This window comes from Saccoglossus kowalevskii, chromosome 15 (genome assembly GCF_978046115.1).
Source record: "Saccoglossus kowalevskii chromosome 15, keSacKowa6.1, whole genome shotgun sequence".
In the NCBI taxonomy this organism is placed as follows: Eukaryota; Metazoa; Hemichordata; class Enteropneusta; family Harrimaniidae; genus Saccoglossus; species Saccoglossus kowalevskii.
The window spans coordinates 29,873,915-29,887,688 of NC_140655.1; the positions used below are offsets into that span (position 1 = coordinate 29,873,915).

General features: G+C 33.1%; 2 protein-coding genes across 3 annotated transcripts; one reads left to right on the forward strand and one right to left on the reverse strand.

Annotated features, from left to right (window-relative positions):
* Positions 1–209: 209 nt before the first annotated feature.
* Positions 210–2,592, reverse strand: LOC100377865 (DNA-directed RNA polymerase II subunit RPB4-like). Its single transcript, XM_002733190.4, has 4 exons — positions 2,479–2,592; positions 2,068–2,248; positions 1,851–1,946; positions 210–1,707 (listed from the first exon to the last, which is right to left on the reverse strand). Exons 1-4 carry the CDS (start codon positions 2,546–2,548, stop codon positions 1,629–1,631), a joined length of 426 nt encoding a protein of 141 aa, XP_002733236.1. The 5' UTR covers positions 2,549–2,592; the 3' UTR covers positions 210–1,628.
* LOC100378010 (sperm-associated antigen 7 homolog) lies at positions 2,368–8,864 on the forward strand. Of its 2 annotated transcripts, none has more exons than XM_078007942.2 (7): positions 2,368–2,389; positions 2,775–2,882; positions 3,789–3,945; positions 4,487–4,571; positions 5,123–5,215; positions 5,891–6,050; positions 7,929–8,864. In XM_078007942.2, the coding sequence occupies exons 2-7, from the start codon at positions 2,801–2,803 to the stop codon at positions 8,057–8,059; spliced, it is 708 nt and encodes a 235-aa protein (XP_077864068.2). In that variant the 5' UTR covers positions 2,368–2,389; positions 2,775–2,800; the 3' UTR covers positions 8,060–8,864. The 2 variants fall into 2 exon arrangements, with proteins under 2 accessions (XP_077864068.2, XP_002733237.2); XM_002733191.4 differs by lacking the exon at positions 2,368–2,389 and adding an exon at positions 2,516–2,605.
* Positions 8,865–13,774: the final 4,910 nt, after the last annotated feature.

The following is a 13,774-nucleotide window of genomic DNA, read 5'->3' on the forward strand; positions in this document are numbered from 1 at the left end:
TTATAGTCTGCACTTTCCTTTAGGAGATTGGGACAAAAATAGCCAAATTTTTTTAATAAAAACTGAAAAATTACAAATTTTTTTTTCTGTTGGCTCCGAAATTCGGGTTCATTTCCAGAAATATTGAAGAATACAAGAAAAAAGTTCAGACCACAATTGTACAAAGTTTGATTTGATGAATTATCATTAAAATCACCACGCAACATAAGTAACAAAATGAAAATAAAAGTTTATTTACAAAACAACTGGCAGTACTACAGATACAAAAACATTCACAGTTCAACAATTCAGATCTTTTCAGTTACCAATTAATATATACCGGTAACTATAATAATCTATAAAAAAAAAAAATGGCCTTGAGGTGAATATAGGTATATATATATCAAATCGATGCCGAACCAACATATCAAGAGTTTTGGAATGACATTCACTTACAGGAGTGATAATCTTAAATGAGAAAGCTGTATGGTAATGAAGTACATAATGTAAAATCAGCCGTGAGCTTTTACTTCCTACTTGTTTCTGACTGATGTGTTTATTGTTTGTAAAACTACTCCTACAAAAGACTCATACTGAATACATGTAATTGTAAGCAGTTCAATGAAAAGCTCAATAATCAATAAATAGGACAAGTCACGTTTCCAGTATGTTAGACAGTGATCAAATATAAGTACTCTAAATGCATTAATCATTCACTCTTTTTTACTTTTGTCGACAAGAAAAATTTGCTTGATTAAATCCATGTGATTTTAAAACCCAGTGAAATTGCTCAAAACATAAAAATAGTGAAAACAAATGGTTTTACAGAACTCTTTTTTTTTACCTACTTTTTTGTAAGAAATCTGATATATTTAATAATTTTATGATAGAGATAAATAGCATACTGCACAAAAACACTTTTTAAGAAGCACTTGTTCATGCAATCATAACTTTGCTTGACGCCATTGCATATTACATTTTCAGGAATGAGCAAAATAAACTAATTTGTGGAATGAGTAATTCGTAAAATCCACTGAATTTAATTTACATGAACATGTAAAAAAAACAAAAAAAACTCATTATTTCCTTAACAAATTTGTGAAATCAAAATACAGTTAATATGCTCAAAACATCAAAATAGTATGATTAAACGTCAGTGAAAATAAATGGTTTTACACTACATAAAACTTTTTATAGTAGTCACAGAAAGCTGCGTATTTTAACCATGTTATGTACAGACACGTTTCATTGCATCGGTTACAACAACCCAATTTGCCCTACTTGTTTACGTTTTGCTTGCATGTGGCATGACTGGTTGGCAAGGTAAGTGCTGATGGTGGTAAGTGAGAAGCAACACACTATGAAACCAACATCTAAATGCAGCTCGCCTGAGATTATTCTTGGGACTGCCAAATTCATTTCATCCAAATTATCAATTAATTTAGTTTACTTTCTTTTTTTATTACCCAAACCATCAATACTAACACTTTGTTGTCAGCGTTCAAAACACAAGGAGACTTTGCAGAACAATCATCAATTGAAGAAATATAGTGTAGGAAGGATGAAAGAAGAGTGAACTCAGGACAGAGGCTGGCACTATTACACAGTAGATGGTGGATTGCATACAGTATTACTATTGATCTGAAATTCTAATACTGGAAGCTTCTCTTTGTTTGTATATTGTCTAGTATTTCTTGCAGTTCTTCATCTTCAAAACGTCCTTCAAGACTAAAACAAAAATTTACAAACCATTACCATATTACAATTTTTACATTCATTAACAAGCATATTTACAATTAAACAGAAGGCGAATATTTTTTGTACATATTATAAAAGAATGTATCAGTATAGTAACAATTAGGCAGCCATACCTTGGAATCAAAGCTTTTGCTTCCTCTGCACTCTCAGGACACAGATTAGATATCGATGACAGTTCAAACTTGTGAAGTTTTTTCTGCATTAAAAGACTGAAACAAATACAATGAATTTAGAAGAAATTATAAGATATAAGTACCATGTGTTAAAGAAAATGTGTTAATTTATACACTACAGAAAATTCCCAAACAAATTTTGCATTCATGACATTACCTTCTAACTTCTGTGATTGTTTCCCTGTTTTTGAATCTGGAGAACCTCTGTGTATAATTTAAAGTTTTCATAAAAACCTCACTTAGTTCTTGCTCTTCCTCTGCACTTTCATTTTGTGCTTTCCTGTGTTCTAACAACATATGTACTTCAGAATTGAGTAGAGTCTCTGCTTGCTCAAACTCTGTAGGCAGAAATGACATGATTAGTAATTACAAATTATAGTAAAATGAAAAGATGCAACAGGCCTTCTAATGACCCCCCCCCCCCTACACATATCCTGGCACTTTCTGACCTCTAAACGTCACACATTCTGGCACTGGTGGTAATGTTTCCAACTTTTTTACTGCAAAATTAATTCCCTGGCACTATGTTATAATCAGAACAATATTTAAATAACCAAAACTAACAAACCTTTCGGGAATTTTAACTCTGACGCATCTTCTTCTTCGTGTTGTAAATCGACTGGCATATTGGTGGCCATTTTATTATGTGTGTTTGATTGTTGTGAATCTACTCCAAAAATGTCTTCCCAGCTTAGGTAATATTCACAAACAACAGCCGTAATCACTGAATAAATTAAACTTAATGCAGATATTAGTACTACTAAATAATGGTTCATTAGTATGTCAACTGTAGCAAAATATGGACGAACTTGCTGGTACCTCAATTGTTTTCACCTATTACCAATTTGTATTATTTATTCTAAGTTAGAGGGTCTGGATCAAATCTTAAAATGGCGGACTTGCTCGGAAATATCTTGGGATCTATGGAAAAACCTCCTTCTGCTGGAGACAAAGAGAAGAAATTGGCTAAACGTAAGTTATGTTACTATAGTAACGTTAAGAAAATCGTTGTGAAATTGTGACCACGAGTTTGTTCGGAAACTCTTTGTTTGAGAAATGGAAGATTTTTTCCCAGCTACTTAAAATTCAGTTTTTCTCTCTGTACCACTTTTCAGGGAAATTCAATCTCCCGTTTTTTACAAATTTTGCATAGGGTGTTTTTTGATGTCCGTTTTTTAATAATTTTTAATTTCTGCAGTTTGTATCAATTGTTCAATGATTAAACGAAAGGAGTTCTCGCAATTGTTGTAAGTGGGCGCCCTTCACGTGTGTGCTATTCTTCTCAACTCTTCAAACAGAGGGCGTTCTGCTACCAGCATGTAACATGTTTCATGATGTTCAGATTTGCTGTTCAGATTTTCTCTTCTCATGGTCAGCTTGTTCCATGATATTTTAAACATTCACACTTCATCTTATTTCTTATTATAATATTTCTTTCTCTTGGAATGAGTTCCTTTTGTACCCCCATCCCTAACCCTACCCCCTACCCTCCAGCACTCCCCATTTAATTGTACATGCCCCTCCTAAGGACATCTATAGTCATCTAAAGGGGGCATATACAAATTAATTAGGTAACTGGAAGTGAGTGTTAGGATTAGGGATGGGGTTACAAAAGGAACTCTTGCCTTTCTCTGTTATAACATTGTATATTGACTGTAGCAGTCAAAAGAAAATGTATAAAAAAAATTAATAATCATAAATATGCAGCAGTCCTTCTATCAGAGGGACTGTGAGCAGCCAGTGTTCAGCAAGTGAGTGCAGTTGAGTAGTTTGATGAACCACTAAAAATAGAACTGACATAACTGTAGAATTGTGGGTTGAAGTGTGTAAACTGTGAACGTCAAGGGTTATTATCGGTTCACTCAAATTTATTTGCAGAGAGGAAAAAACAGATGGAAAAAATACAAGAAGCTGATAAAAAGAGAAAATCAGACTTTCGATTGAAAGTGGAAAAAGAAGTAAACGAGTTTACAAATAATGAAACAAGCACAAGACTGAGATATGAACCAATGGACAGGGTCTATAGAAGTATAATGTAAATATCTGTTTATATGTTACCATGGTTACAAGATACCACAGTTGAATGGTTTAACATCAAGGATCCGTTGATAGGTTCTGTGCCATTGTTGTACTTCAAATCAAGTAATCTGGGATGCAGTCGCTAATAGATGCGACTTTTGGGGGAGATTACACCAGTGCATCATGGGAAATGTCAATTAAATGGCCAGCACATTGTCTGCTAACATATTATTCTATATTTTCTTGTCACTACCATAATAATAAGATCTCTTAATTATCAGTTGCCCAAGGCACTGAGACTACCAATTATATTCCAAATCAGTGGCCCAACTGCACAATTAGAAATTAAAACAAAAAATAGTGTTAGTTTTCTACATAAATTAATTAGTCTTCAAAGCATTCAAATTCATTATAAGTTGTAATGTTCATCATGAAGGGTCTGTTCAATATTTTTGAATAAATAATGAAAAAATATGTAGATTTACTTGTGAAAAGTGATGAAAGTTTACTTCAATATTCAAATGGTTTTTAAGGTTTCAATTTTTTTTTTTTTACAGATATGATGTGGCAGAAGTCGCTGGACTCACCTCATTTTCATTTGGTGAACGAGATGAAGAAAGATATTTAGTTTTATTTAAAAAGGTAAATCTGAAATACTCATCTCAAAAGTAGGTTTATAATAGGTAATCATAAAATCTTCTCTCATATGCCTGGGTCTTCCTCACAGTACATGTGCAGCAATGTGCCTTCTAAGCTTATGACATGCCACTGATGTAAAAAAAATTGCTGTGTCATTGACGCAACAGAAAATCGTAAATTTATATAGTGATCTTGAAAAACATCTTACTTTAACTTATAGTCATGGTAGTTGTAATTTGGTAAAATGAAATTCATATTTTATAAACAAAATACTGTAAATAGGAAGGAAGTCAGGGCTGCAACGTTTGTCCCCTAAAGTCACCTGAAAACTGACTTACCCAGTAGTCAACAAGCTGACTCAATTTGATTTTGGGGGATTCAATTTTGACTCAGAATCCCTACAAAATCAGTTAGGAGGCAAACTGATGTGTGTAACTAACATTTGATTACTCATAAGCACTTTGTAGAAATTTGACTGCTGATTCAAGACATTTCGACTTCCACAGCATAACTTTCTTACTTTCATTGGGATTTTTTTTTTTTTTCACTTGCAGGAATTTGCTCCAACAGATGAAGAACTTGCTGCATATCGAAGTGGCAAGGTGATACAGGATCCTGAAAAAGCCAGAGAATATTACAGAATGAAGGTACCCTTGTGTTATCACTAATTGATGCATGCAAACGTTTCAAGTCTTGAACGAATAGTACGAGACGGCCATGCTACTTACAATGTATTAACCCTTTGAACACCAAAGTAACCAAAGTAACCGTTCACAGAATTAATTCCTAAATTTATAAAATAATTTGACCAAGACCTGTAGCCAACAGTAAATAATGTCCAAAATCTGGTTGGAAAAAATGATGGTGTCCAGATGGTTAAACCTGCAAAATCTCTTAAACTTTCAACAAAGTCATGGGTTCTATATTATCAAGTTATTTGCTTATGAAAGTATTTACTTTGGTTACACTCTAGTTATAAATCTTTGAATATGCTTGAACCTTCTTATGCAGTATTTACTGTGGCCGCAACAGTATTAGACACTATTTTGCAACAAAATAGCTACAGTGTACATTACTCAAAGTGTTGCCACAAAAAGCACTGGCTACCGTACATTGTGAGCTATATAGGTATATCGTTACCAAAACTGTGTCTCATACTATAGTGTTGTTCCATTCTTGCAGTCACAGTAATTGAATGCTAATTTGGGCCCCAAAAACAGATACCGGTATAATAATAATTTACATTCTCTGACGCTTTCTGTTGTGATAGAACAAAGTATTCTTTTGTTATTTTTGTGTAACATATGTTTGTTTCTTGCAAGGCACAAAGTGTAACAGAGACCACAGTTACAGAGGAAACAACTCAAGACAAAGATTTTGTTCCTACAACTAATTATAGAGATAAATACAAGAAATTAATTGGCGATGTGTCGGCTAAAGAAGGAGCCCATACACTGGCTCCTAATAAACAGTTTGGTTTTGGTGAGATTTATGTTAATGTTTTCCATGGTTACAATTCAAACAGTGTCCATACATTATCTCATTTTTGACTACGCTCAAAATTCAATATTGTTTTTAACAAACTCCCTCTAAGTTTATAAAATCCTCCATGATATCTCAGAGGCTGCGTTACTCAGCATCTTCAATTAGTATACTCCATGATTATCAGTATACTATGTTTTAATACAGCAGCCACTACACTACAGTTTGTATAGATCAAGACTTCAATAAATATGCTATGTTATGATTTTTCTCTATATTTACTACACTAATCACAAAAACTGGCATGAGTTATTTTTTGGAGAAAATATTTGTTGTGTGTTTAGGAGAATGGAAAGAGTAATTTACTTAATGTAGGAGAAACTGATTGTGTGTTTTTAGACTCCCATGTGCGAAGCACATAATGGGAGTCTTTGCAGTTAGTGTGTCTGTGTGTATGTGTGTATGTGTGTCCGACTGTTCCACTGCTATCTCAAGAACCATACATCGGTTTTTGATGAAACTTGGTGCATAGATGCTCTGGGCCAATGCGCAGATTTGATTAGGTGTTGGTAAAAATCCATGCTCGTTAATTAGCTAATTTGCATGATAATTAGCTAATTTTTAGCTGTTCTATGACTGTTCCACTGATATCTAAAGAACCACTCATTGGATTTTGATGAAACTTGGTACATAGATGCTCTGAACATATGCGCAGATTTGATTAGTTTTTGGTAAAAATCTGTGCATATTAATTTCCTAATTTGCATGATAATTAGCTGATTTTTAGCTGTTCCATGATTGTTCCACTGATATCTAAACAACCACTCATTGGATTTTGATGAAACTTTGTACATACATGCTCTGAACTAATGCTAGGTTTTGATTAGTTTTTGGTAATAATCCGTGGATACTAATTACCTAATTTGCATAATGATTAGTCAATTTTCGGTTTTTCCACTGATATCTCAAGTACTAATCATCACATTTCAATGAAACTTGGTACATAGATGTCATATGACACTGCACAGAGCTGATAGTTTTTATGGTAATATCAGTACATATTAATTACCTAATTTGCATAATTAATTAATTTTCAGCATTTTATATAAGTACTAATCATCACATTTCAATGAAACTTGGTACATAGATGTCATATGGTACTGCACAGACCTGATAGTTTTTATGGTAATATCAGCACATATTAATTACCTAATTTGCATAATTAATTAATTTTCAGCATTTGATATAAGTAGTGACCATTACATTTCAATGAAACTTGGTACTTACATACTCAAGGACTATGCAGAGATTGATTGTTTCCGATAAATATTTGTGCATATTAATCACCTAATTTGCATAATTAGTTAATTTTCAGCTTTTCCACGGGTATCTCAAGTACTAATCATCGCATTTCAATGAAACTTGGTACATAGATCCTTTAGGACTATGCAGAGACCTGATTAGTTTTAGGGTAAATAATTGTGCATATTAATTAACTAATTTGCATAATTAATTTTCAGCTTTTCTACTGATATCTAAAGAACTAATCATCACATTTCAATGAAACTTAGTACAAAGATGCTCTAGGACAATGTACAAATCTAATTAGTTTGGGGTAAAAATCTGTTCATATTAATTCCCTAATAAGCATAATAATTCATAATTTTTTGGTTCTAATCACATTTCAATTAAACTTGGAAACATAGATTTTCTGTTACATTGTGCAGACCTCATTAGTTTTACTCTCAAATCTGTTCATATTAATTTTCTGATTTGCATAATTAGTTTTCAGTTAAGTAATTTTGAATTATTAATGTGTCTCCAATACTCTCAGCACATGGGAGTTCTTTCTAAGCTTTCTTTGATTTTAATTCTCAGTTCCAAGTGAAAGCAAAACAGACAAACGATCCATTGAGGAGATGATGAATGATATTCGTGCTAAGAAGAAACAAAAATTGTTGGAACATAGTGTAAGCACAACACAGGAACCTTCATCATCATCAGAGTAGTGACAGAATCCATAATGGACGCAATGTGGACACCAGCATATATTTAACTTCATATTCAAGAGTATGAATGGATCTGTTCCAATATACAATAGGTGTCATGTGGAGAATGCAGAAACCTTATGGATACAGTGTTACTGGGTTGTGAAGAGGATTTGATAACTGAACTGAAGACATTTTTCCCCTTTAACTTTACAGAGTACATTTATAGCAATGTAGACTCTGTTGATACTTCTTAGTGTTGGACGTCTACATTAGTAGGTGATTTGAATCACCAGGACTTTTGTCCGAATCGTCATATACCAGTAATATTTTGTACCAATTTTGATTCTAATTGTGTATCCTGTATAGCCAGAAGAATATGGACAATTTATGATGTGACACCATTTGAGTCCCTGTTTTGGACTTTATGCACAGGGATGGTTGTGGACACACTACAGTTTTTTCACTATTTTATAGCAACACATCACACTATGTTTATGTATCAAAAATTTACCCTGGGATGCAACAACATTTAGTGTAAAATTTTTCTGTGTAATAAAACTTACACTAGCACAATGTAGTAGAACATTATTAGTATTTTGTACAAAGTCTAGGTTTTAATGTAGGTGAAAAATTAGAAAAACGAGTTATGTATTCAAATATTAACAATAAATTAAAAAAAGGATTTTTTTTATTGTTCTTATAACTATAGTTGTGACAATTATTCTCTTGTATTTCAGTTGACCATTTGTAGGATTATTTTTATCCAGTATGTCAACAAATTTTCTTCATTTCAGTTGCAGTCAAAAACGGATCAAATTCAAAATGTGGTGTTGGTGGTCATTTTGTTTTAATGATTCTATTCCAAAGACCATATGTGGAAAATCATTACCGGTAATTAAAATCATGTATATTCATGGTTGTACAATAATATACAAATATAAATTGTATGAGTGTAGCCACTTAGGTAAAACTTGGGTACCCAACTGCGAAATTGGATCATAAATTTTACCCCTAACTGTAAGTATGTTTCTTTGAATGTAGAGTAACAAGTGGATGACAAGTGTAAATAAATTATACCTTAAACAACTGTTCATAATCGAACATATGAACAGATTGATTTGTTGGAAGTGATAAAAAGAGCAGGCTGATCTGCAAATGAATGAAATAAGTGGAGAAAACATGTCCCAGTCGTTTAAATTCTACTGTGGAAAGGACTAGGCAAATTTCGTAGATGCTCTGGAAAAAAGTGCAGATCTGATTAGTTTTTGGTTGCATTCTGTGTGTATTAATTATCCAATTTCTCTAAGAACCCCCTCGTATATTTCAATAAAACTTGTACACAAATGCTCTGGGTTAATCCACAGGTATGATGATTTTTGCATTGCAATTTGTGGATATTAGATATGAAAAGGAGGTACCCCCCCCCCTCGCCTGGGTATGCACTGTATACTGAATGGCCATAGCATTGATAGTGGGAATTCCTCTTAAAAAGATTTGTAGTATCAATCAAGAAGAGTGCATAAAGTGAATACGACTTCACTTACTTGATTTTGTTTGGGGCAATGTAATGTTATGTCGTCTATACTCCGTATCTTGGACATGCATTGATCATATATTTTTATTTTACATTCTGATAAGCCGGCACACAAAGGGGAGGTGGTCAAATCAACGTAGGTTAAGAATGCAGTATTAGGCAGATACAATCAAAATCATTTAAGGTGTGTAAAAGGACTTCTATTAACAGCATTATTATAACAAAGCATTCTATTCTATTCTATTCATAGTGTAGGCATCCGTGTCATATTTGAAAATTGACAAATATGGAAAAGGTGTTTTACGTCATACTAAAAATTATCGGAATTTCAAAATTCGTTGTGTACAGAGATTGGCCAACATACATACACACATGTCTAATCACTTTTGAAAAACTGATAAAGATGCTCCCATACGACTGGTAATAAAAATTGATTCTATTTCTGTCACACACGCTCAGTAATGTCGCCACTGGTTAGGCCAGACTTTTTTTATTCCTTGTTTCTCGAGTTTTTATAAGGCAATTTTTTTTAGGAGGACATAAACGAAATAAAATGAATTGTTTTTTTCCATTAGATTTGTGTGATTCTCGAAGAATTGCAAGTGAGATCATTGATCAGAGAGAAGAAATGAAATAAAATTTTATTCCATGTATAACCTTGTTTCTCATCTGCGCGAGACTTCAGTACTTTGATCATGATACTCCCATGAAAATGCAACTTGGGTTTGTTATGCGCCGTACAGAAAAAAAATGAAAATAAAAGTAAGTTTTTTAGCAATGTTTTACAATTACAAGTCAGCGGGCGCGAGAAATTACGCTGAAATAAAATTTTATTTTTATTTCATTTTCGTCTCCTGTTCAAGTTTATTCGGCGGGTTCACGAAACAAGGGATAATGAAAGTCTGGCCTTAATGCATAAACTAACAGATGCAGCCAATGGAGCTGTTCATCAGAAAAACTGTTCCAAAGGATTTTTGTTGAGGGTAGGGGATTTTTTTTCTATTTTTTGTAGAGGGCGGGAAATATCAGTACCCCCCAGTGGGCAGGGCAGATAAAAAAAATGCAAGGACAGGGAAACTGTTTCTTAGTGGGTAGGGTACTTACATAAAAAAACACCCTTTAGGGCAGGGTATAGTAAAAAAAACGCATTGGGGAAATAACATGCTATCAATAACTGAAAATTCTGAGTGGTTAATGTATTCAAGAAGCCAATGAGTAACGCCACCAATCTGCACAGCAATGTAGGGAAAGATAAATTTGGTCAGCGAGAGGGAAGTAGGCAAAAAAGAGTTTTTTAAAGAGGGGAGGGGAAAGAGGAATTTGGTCAGCAGGAGGGGAAGACAATTATTGTTTTTCAGGTGGAGGGTAGCTTATGAACAGCTTTTAATTTCCCCTCTTTCCTTTATATTAATTTAGCATACTTCAAAAAGCCCATAAAATAAATTTTGTCCTAGAGAATTGACTATTTCAGTGACGTGGTGACGTGACAACGTTAATTATGTGTCTGCCTAAATCCCAGTACTAGTAATCTGATACGCATTTACATTTACTGCTGACTGGATGATCTGGTCACAGGACAGCATTATTGGCAACATAATTCAGCAGCCTATCATCATTGTAGTTACATTATGTTACTTTTAAGTCATTAGTGCAAATGGTAAATTTTTTGAGTTTTTATTGTAGCTGAAATAGACATATTCTTAAAAACAATTCAGTCAAGTGTAATCAAGGTTACTAGTCACCGTGGTGGAATAAATAAATAAATAGATACACTAAATGCAGCTATCTTCAATAATGTAAATATTAAGGTTAAGTGGTATTGGTTAATTTGAATGGTATTGCCTTTACTCGTATACAAGTACATTCGTACGTGTAAGTTATTTAGATGTCACGGAAGGACTATAGAGGGTGCGTTTTACGCTCTACACTTGTCAAATTTCGTTTTAGAGACCATACGCTCAGGATTAAATCAAATCGTCATAAACTGTTCCAGCTAGACAACATAGTTTGTGAAATATGTTCCCAAAATAAGATTGAGAATAAATTTATTGTCCAGTGCATGGAGTGTAACAGTATGTTCAGCCGTGTACGCCCAGTTACCCAACTGACAAGTATTGTAAGTTTCGTAGAACTGTATTTACCAAGTTGCTCAGTTTATTACAAATAGTTTTAATTATGCCGCACTGTTTTCTCTGTTTCTTTCTGTTTTGATATTATTGTATTAATATTTGATCCAGTCTCTCCAGAAATGAGTTTTACATGTAATAATGCAGATAATGCAAATAAATGATATTATATCATCTGTAGTAATTTAGAATATTTGACATAATTATAGTTTATGATGTAACTCATTACGTGATCCATTACAATTTACATGTGTGATTTATTAATTTTACAGTATCATATCAGCTAAAGTCACATTAGTACTACTGAAAAGCCCTATACGTGCGAGTTAATAGTTAGAACCGGATATTAAGGTACCTGTGAATATAAGTAATCAAGAACTCACGTTATACTTGGGGTTCGATCAAGATGTGGGTGACAGTTGAACTATTGTGCAATTTATTCTTAATTTTAAAATTAGGCTATATTCTGTTTTAGTTTTTCTATTCTGTAGTGTTTTTAGTGTCATGATATCATTCGATTCTTGTCATTGTATATGGCAAAACCATGGTAACCAGGAATACACAGTCCTTAAAGAACTGTAACGTGTTCGGGGTACAACCACCCACAGTTGTATGTTATTATTATTGTTATATTCTAACGTGGTCTGTAGTATGATTGGCATATGTTATAATAACGTATCCTGATTCAATTTACTATTGGGCGTGACAAAGGGAAGAGTCTTTTTGTAACAATAACCTATTGTACGAAGTAGAGAAAGAAGGAGGGAAAAGGGAGGGTGAAAAGGATGGGGTGAAATAAAGGATGTAATTGTTCATAACCAAGAACAATGTACCTTTGTCGTGAATAGTTCAATTGTCGATATTAGTTGCAGGATCCATGTATGTACAGTTGTATACAGGATACTTTTATGTCGCCCAGTTGCAAGTGGTATTTTTTGAAGTTTTATTCTAAACGCTGGTAGACTAGTAGTTTTTATTAGGCCTTGATCCACGGCTGCTAATAACAACAATGTATGATCTCAATTAAATAGCTTTCTGTATCATATTTTCTTTTTAAAATAGTTGCCTGCTTCTACATCCCGACTCTGCATTTTATTGAACCTCTGTTTTCGACGTCTCAAAACCACGTGTTATTATAAAATAGTTAAAATATAAGTATATAAAGCTTATGAGAAAACATGTGTGTTTTCGATACAACAGATCGTTAAATAAAAGTGATGTTTCATTAAAAACAAAAGAAATCTACTGTTTTGCATCAGTAATATAAATACTCTTTATTGTAAACATAAAAAAAACTCAACATTTCTTTATTCAGTCTACCTGAACTTAGACAACGACAGTTTGAATATTAGAACAGGTAGTCAAAATTCTAATTGTGTAAGCATGATTTGTGAGTTGCGTCACGGTGATAAAGAAGAAATATACGATCAATTCCATTTCATTATTTTTTGTCCCATTTGCATTCAGCAAAGACAACGGATATATATATATATCTGTGCGCCATGCATTTCATCGTGTTTCACAAGAACTTCCGTAATCTAATCTAATCTAATCTAATCTAAGTTACTTCTAAACAAATATTTAAACTAAAAATATACTAGTACTCTTGTATTCTTCACATAACAGCTATTTGGAAACAAAAATATTATCGTTTCTCTCTCTTCCCACCTTAACGAATCAATACAAAAAAAATATTCATTTTTATAATAAACGAAAACGACATAATTAATAAAATTTGTATTTCTGACAAATTAAAAGGTGAAAGTTTCACGTACACGAGTATGACTCTTTGGATACTAATAAACATTTAGTATTACTGTGTATCAAAACAAATCGATGCAAATGTCATGTGTAAAAACAGATTATTAAAACATCATCTGATAGAGACAGAAATACATTTTAACTTAGATATATTATTTGTTAAAACTAACAACTGATTAATTTGCCCATGAAGGTCTCGTTGAAGCATTCAATGTATTCCTCTCTTTGCTCGGAGTCAGTGATTCATTCAGGTGATTGCTTGACAGCACCGCTTTGAATGGCAAGTCCCATTATGCTTTGCAACCTCTTGAA

Bases quoted from the DNA above. Each gene is read 5' to 3' on its own strand.
- LOC100377865 (XM_002733190.4), bottom strand. From the start codon at position 2,548: ATGGCCACCAATATGCCAGTCGATTTACAACACGAAGAAGAAGATGCG. The intron at 1,947-2,067 runs GTAATGTCATGA...TATTTGTTTCAG, and splicing joins ACAATCACAGAAGTTAGAAG to TCTTTTAATGCAGAAAAAAC. The intron at 1,708-1,850 runs GTATGGCTGCCT...TTTTTGTTTTAG, and splicing joins GCAAAAGCTTTGATTCCAAG to TCTTGAAGGACGTTTTGAAG.
- LOC100378010 (XM_078007942.2), top strand. From the start codon at position 2,801: ATGGCGGACTTGCTCGGAAATATCTTGGGATCTATGGAAAAACCTCCT. The intron at 3,946-4,486 runs GTAAATATCTGT...TTTTTTTTACAG, and splicing joins AGGGTCTATAGAAGTATAAT to ATATGATGTGGCAGAAGTCG. The intron at 4,572-5,122 runs GTAAATCTGAAA...TTTCACTTGCAG, and splicing joins ATTTAGTTTTATTTAAAAAG to GAATTTGCTCCAACAGATGA.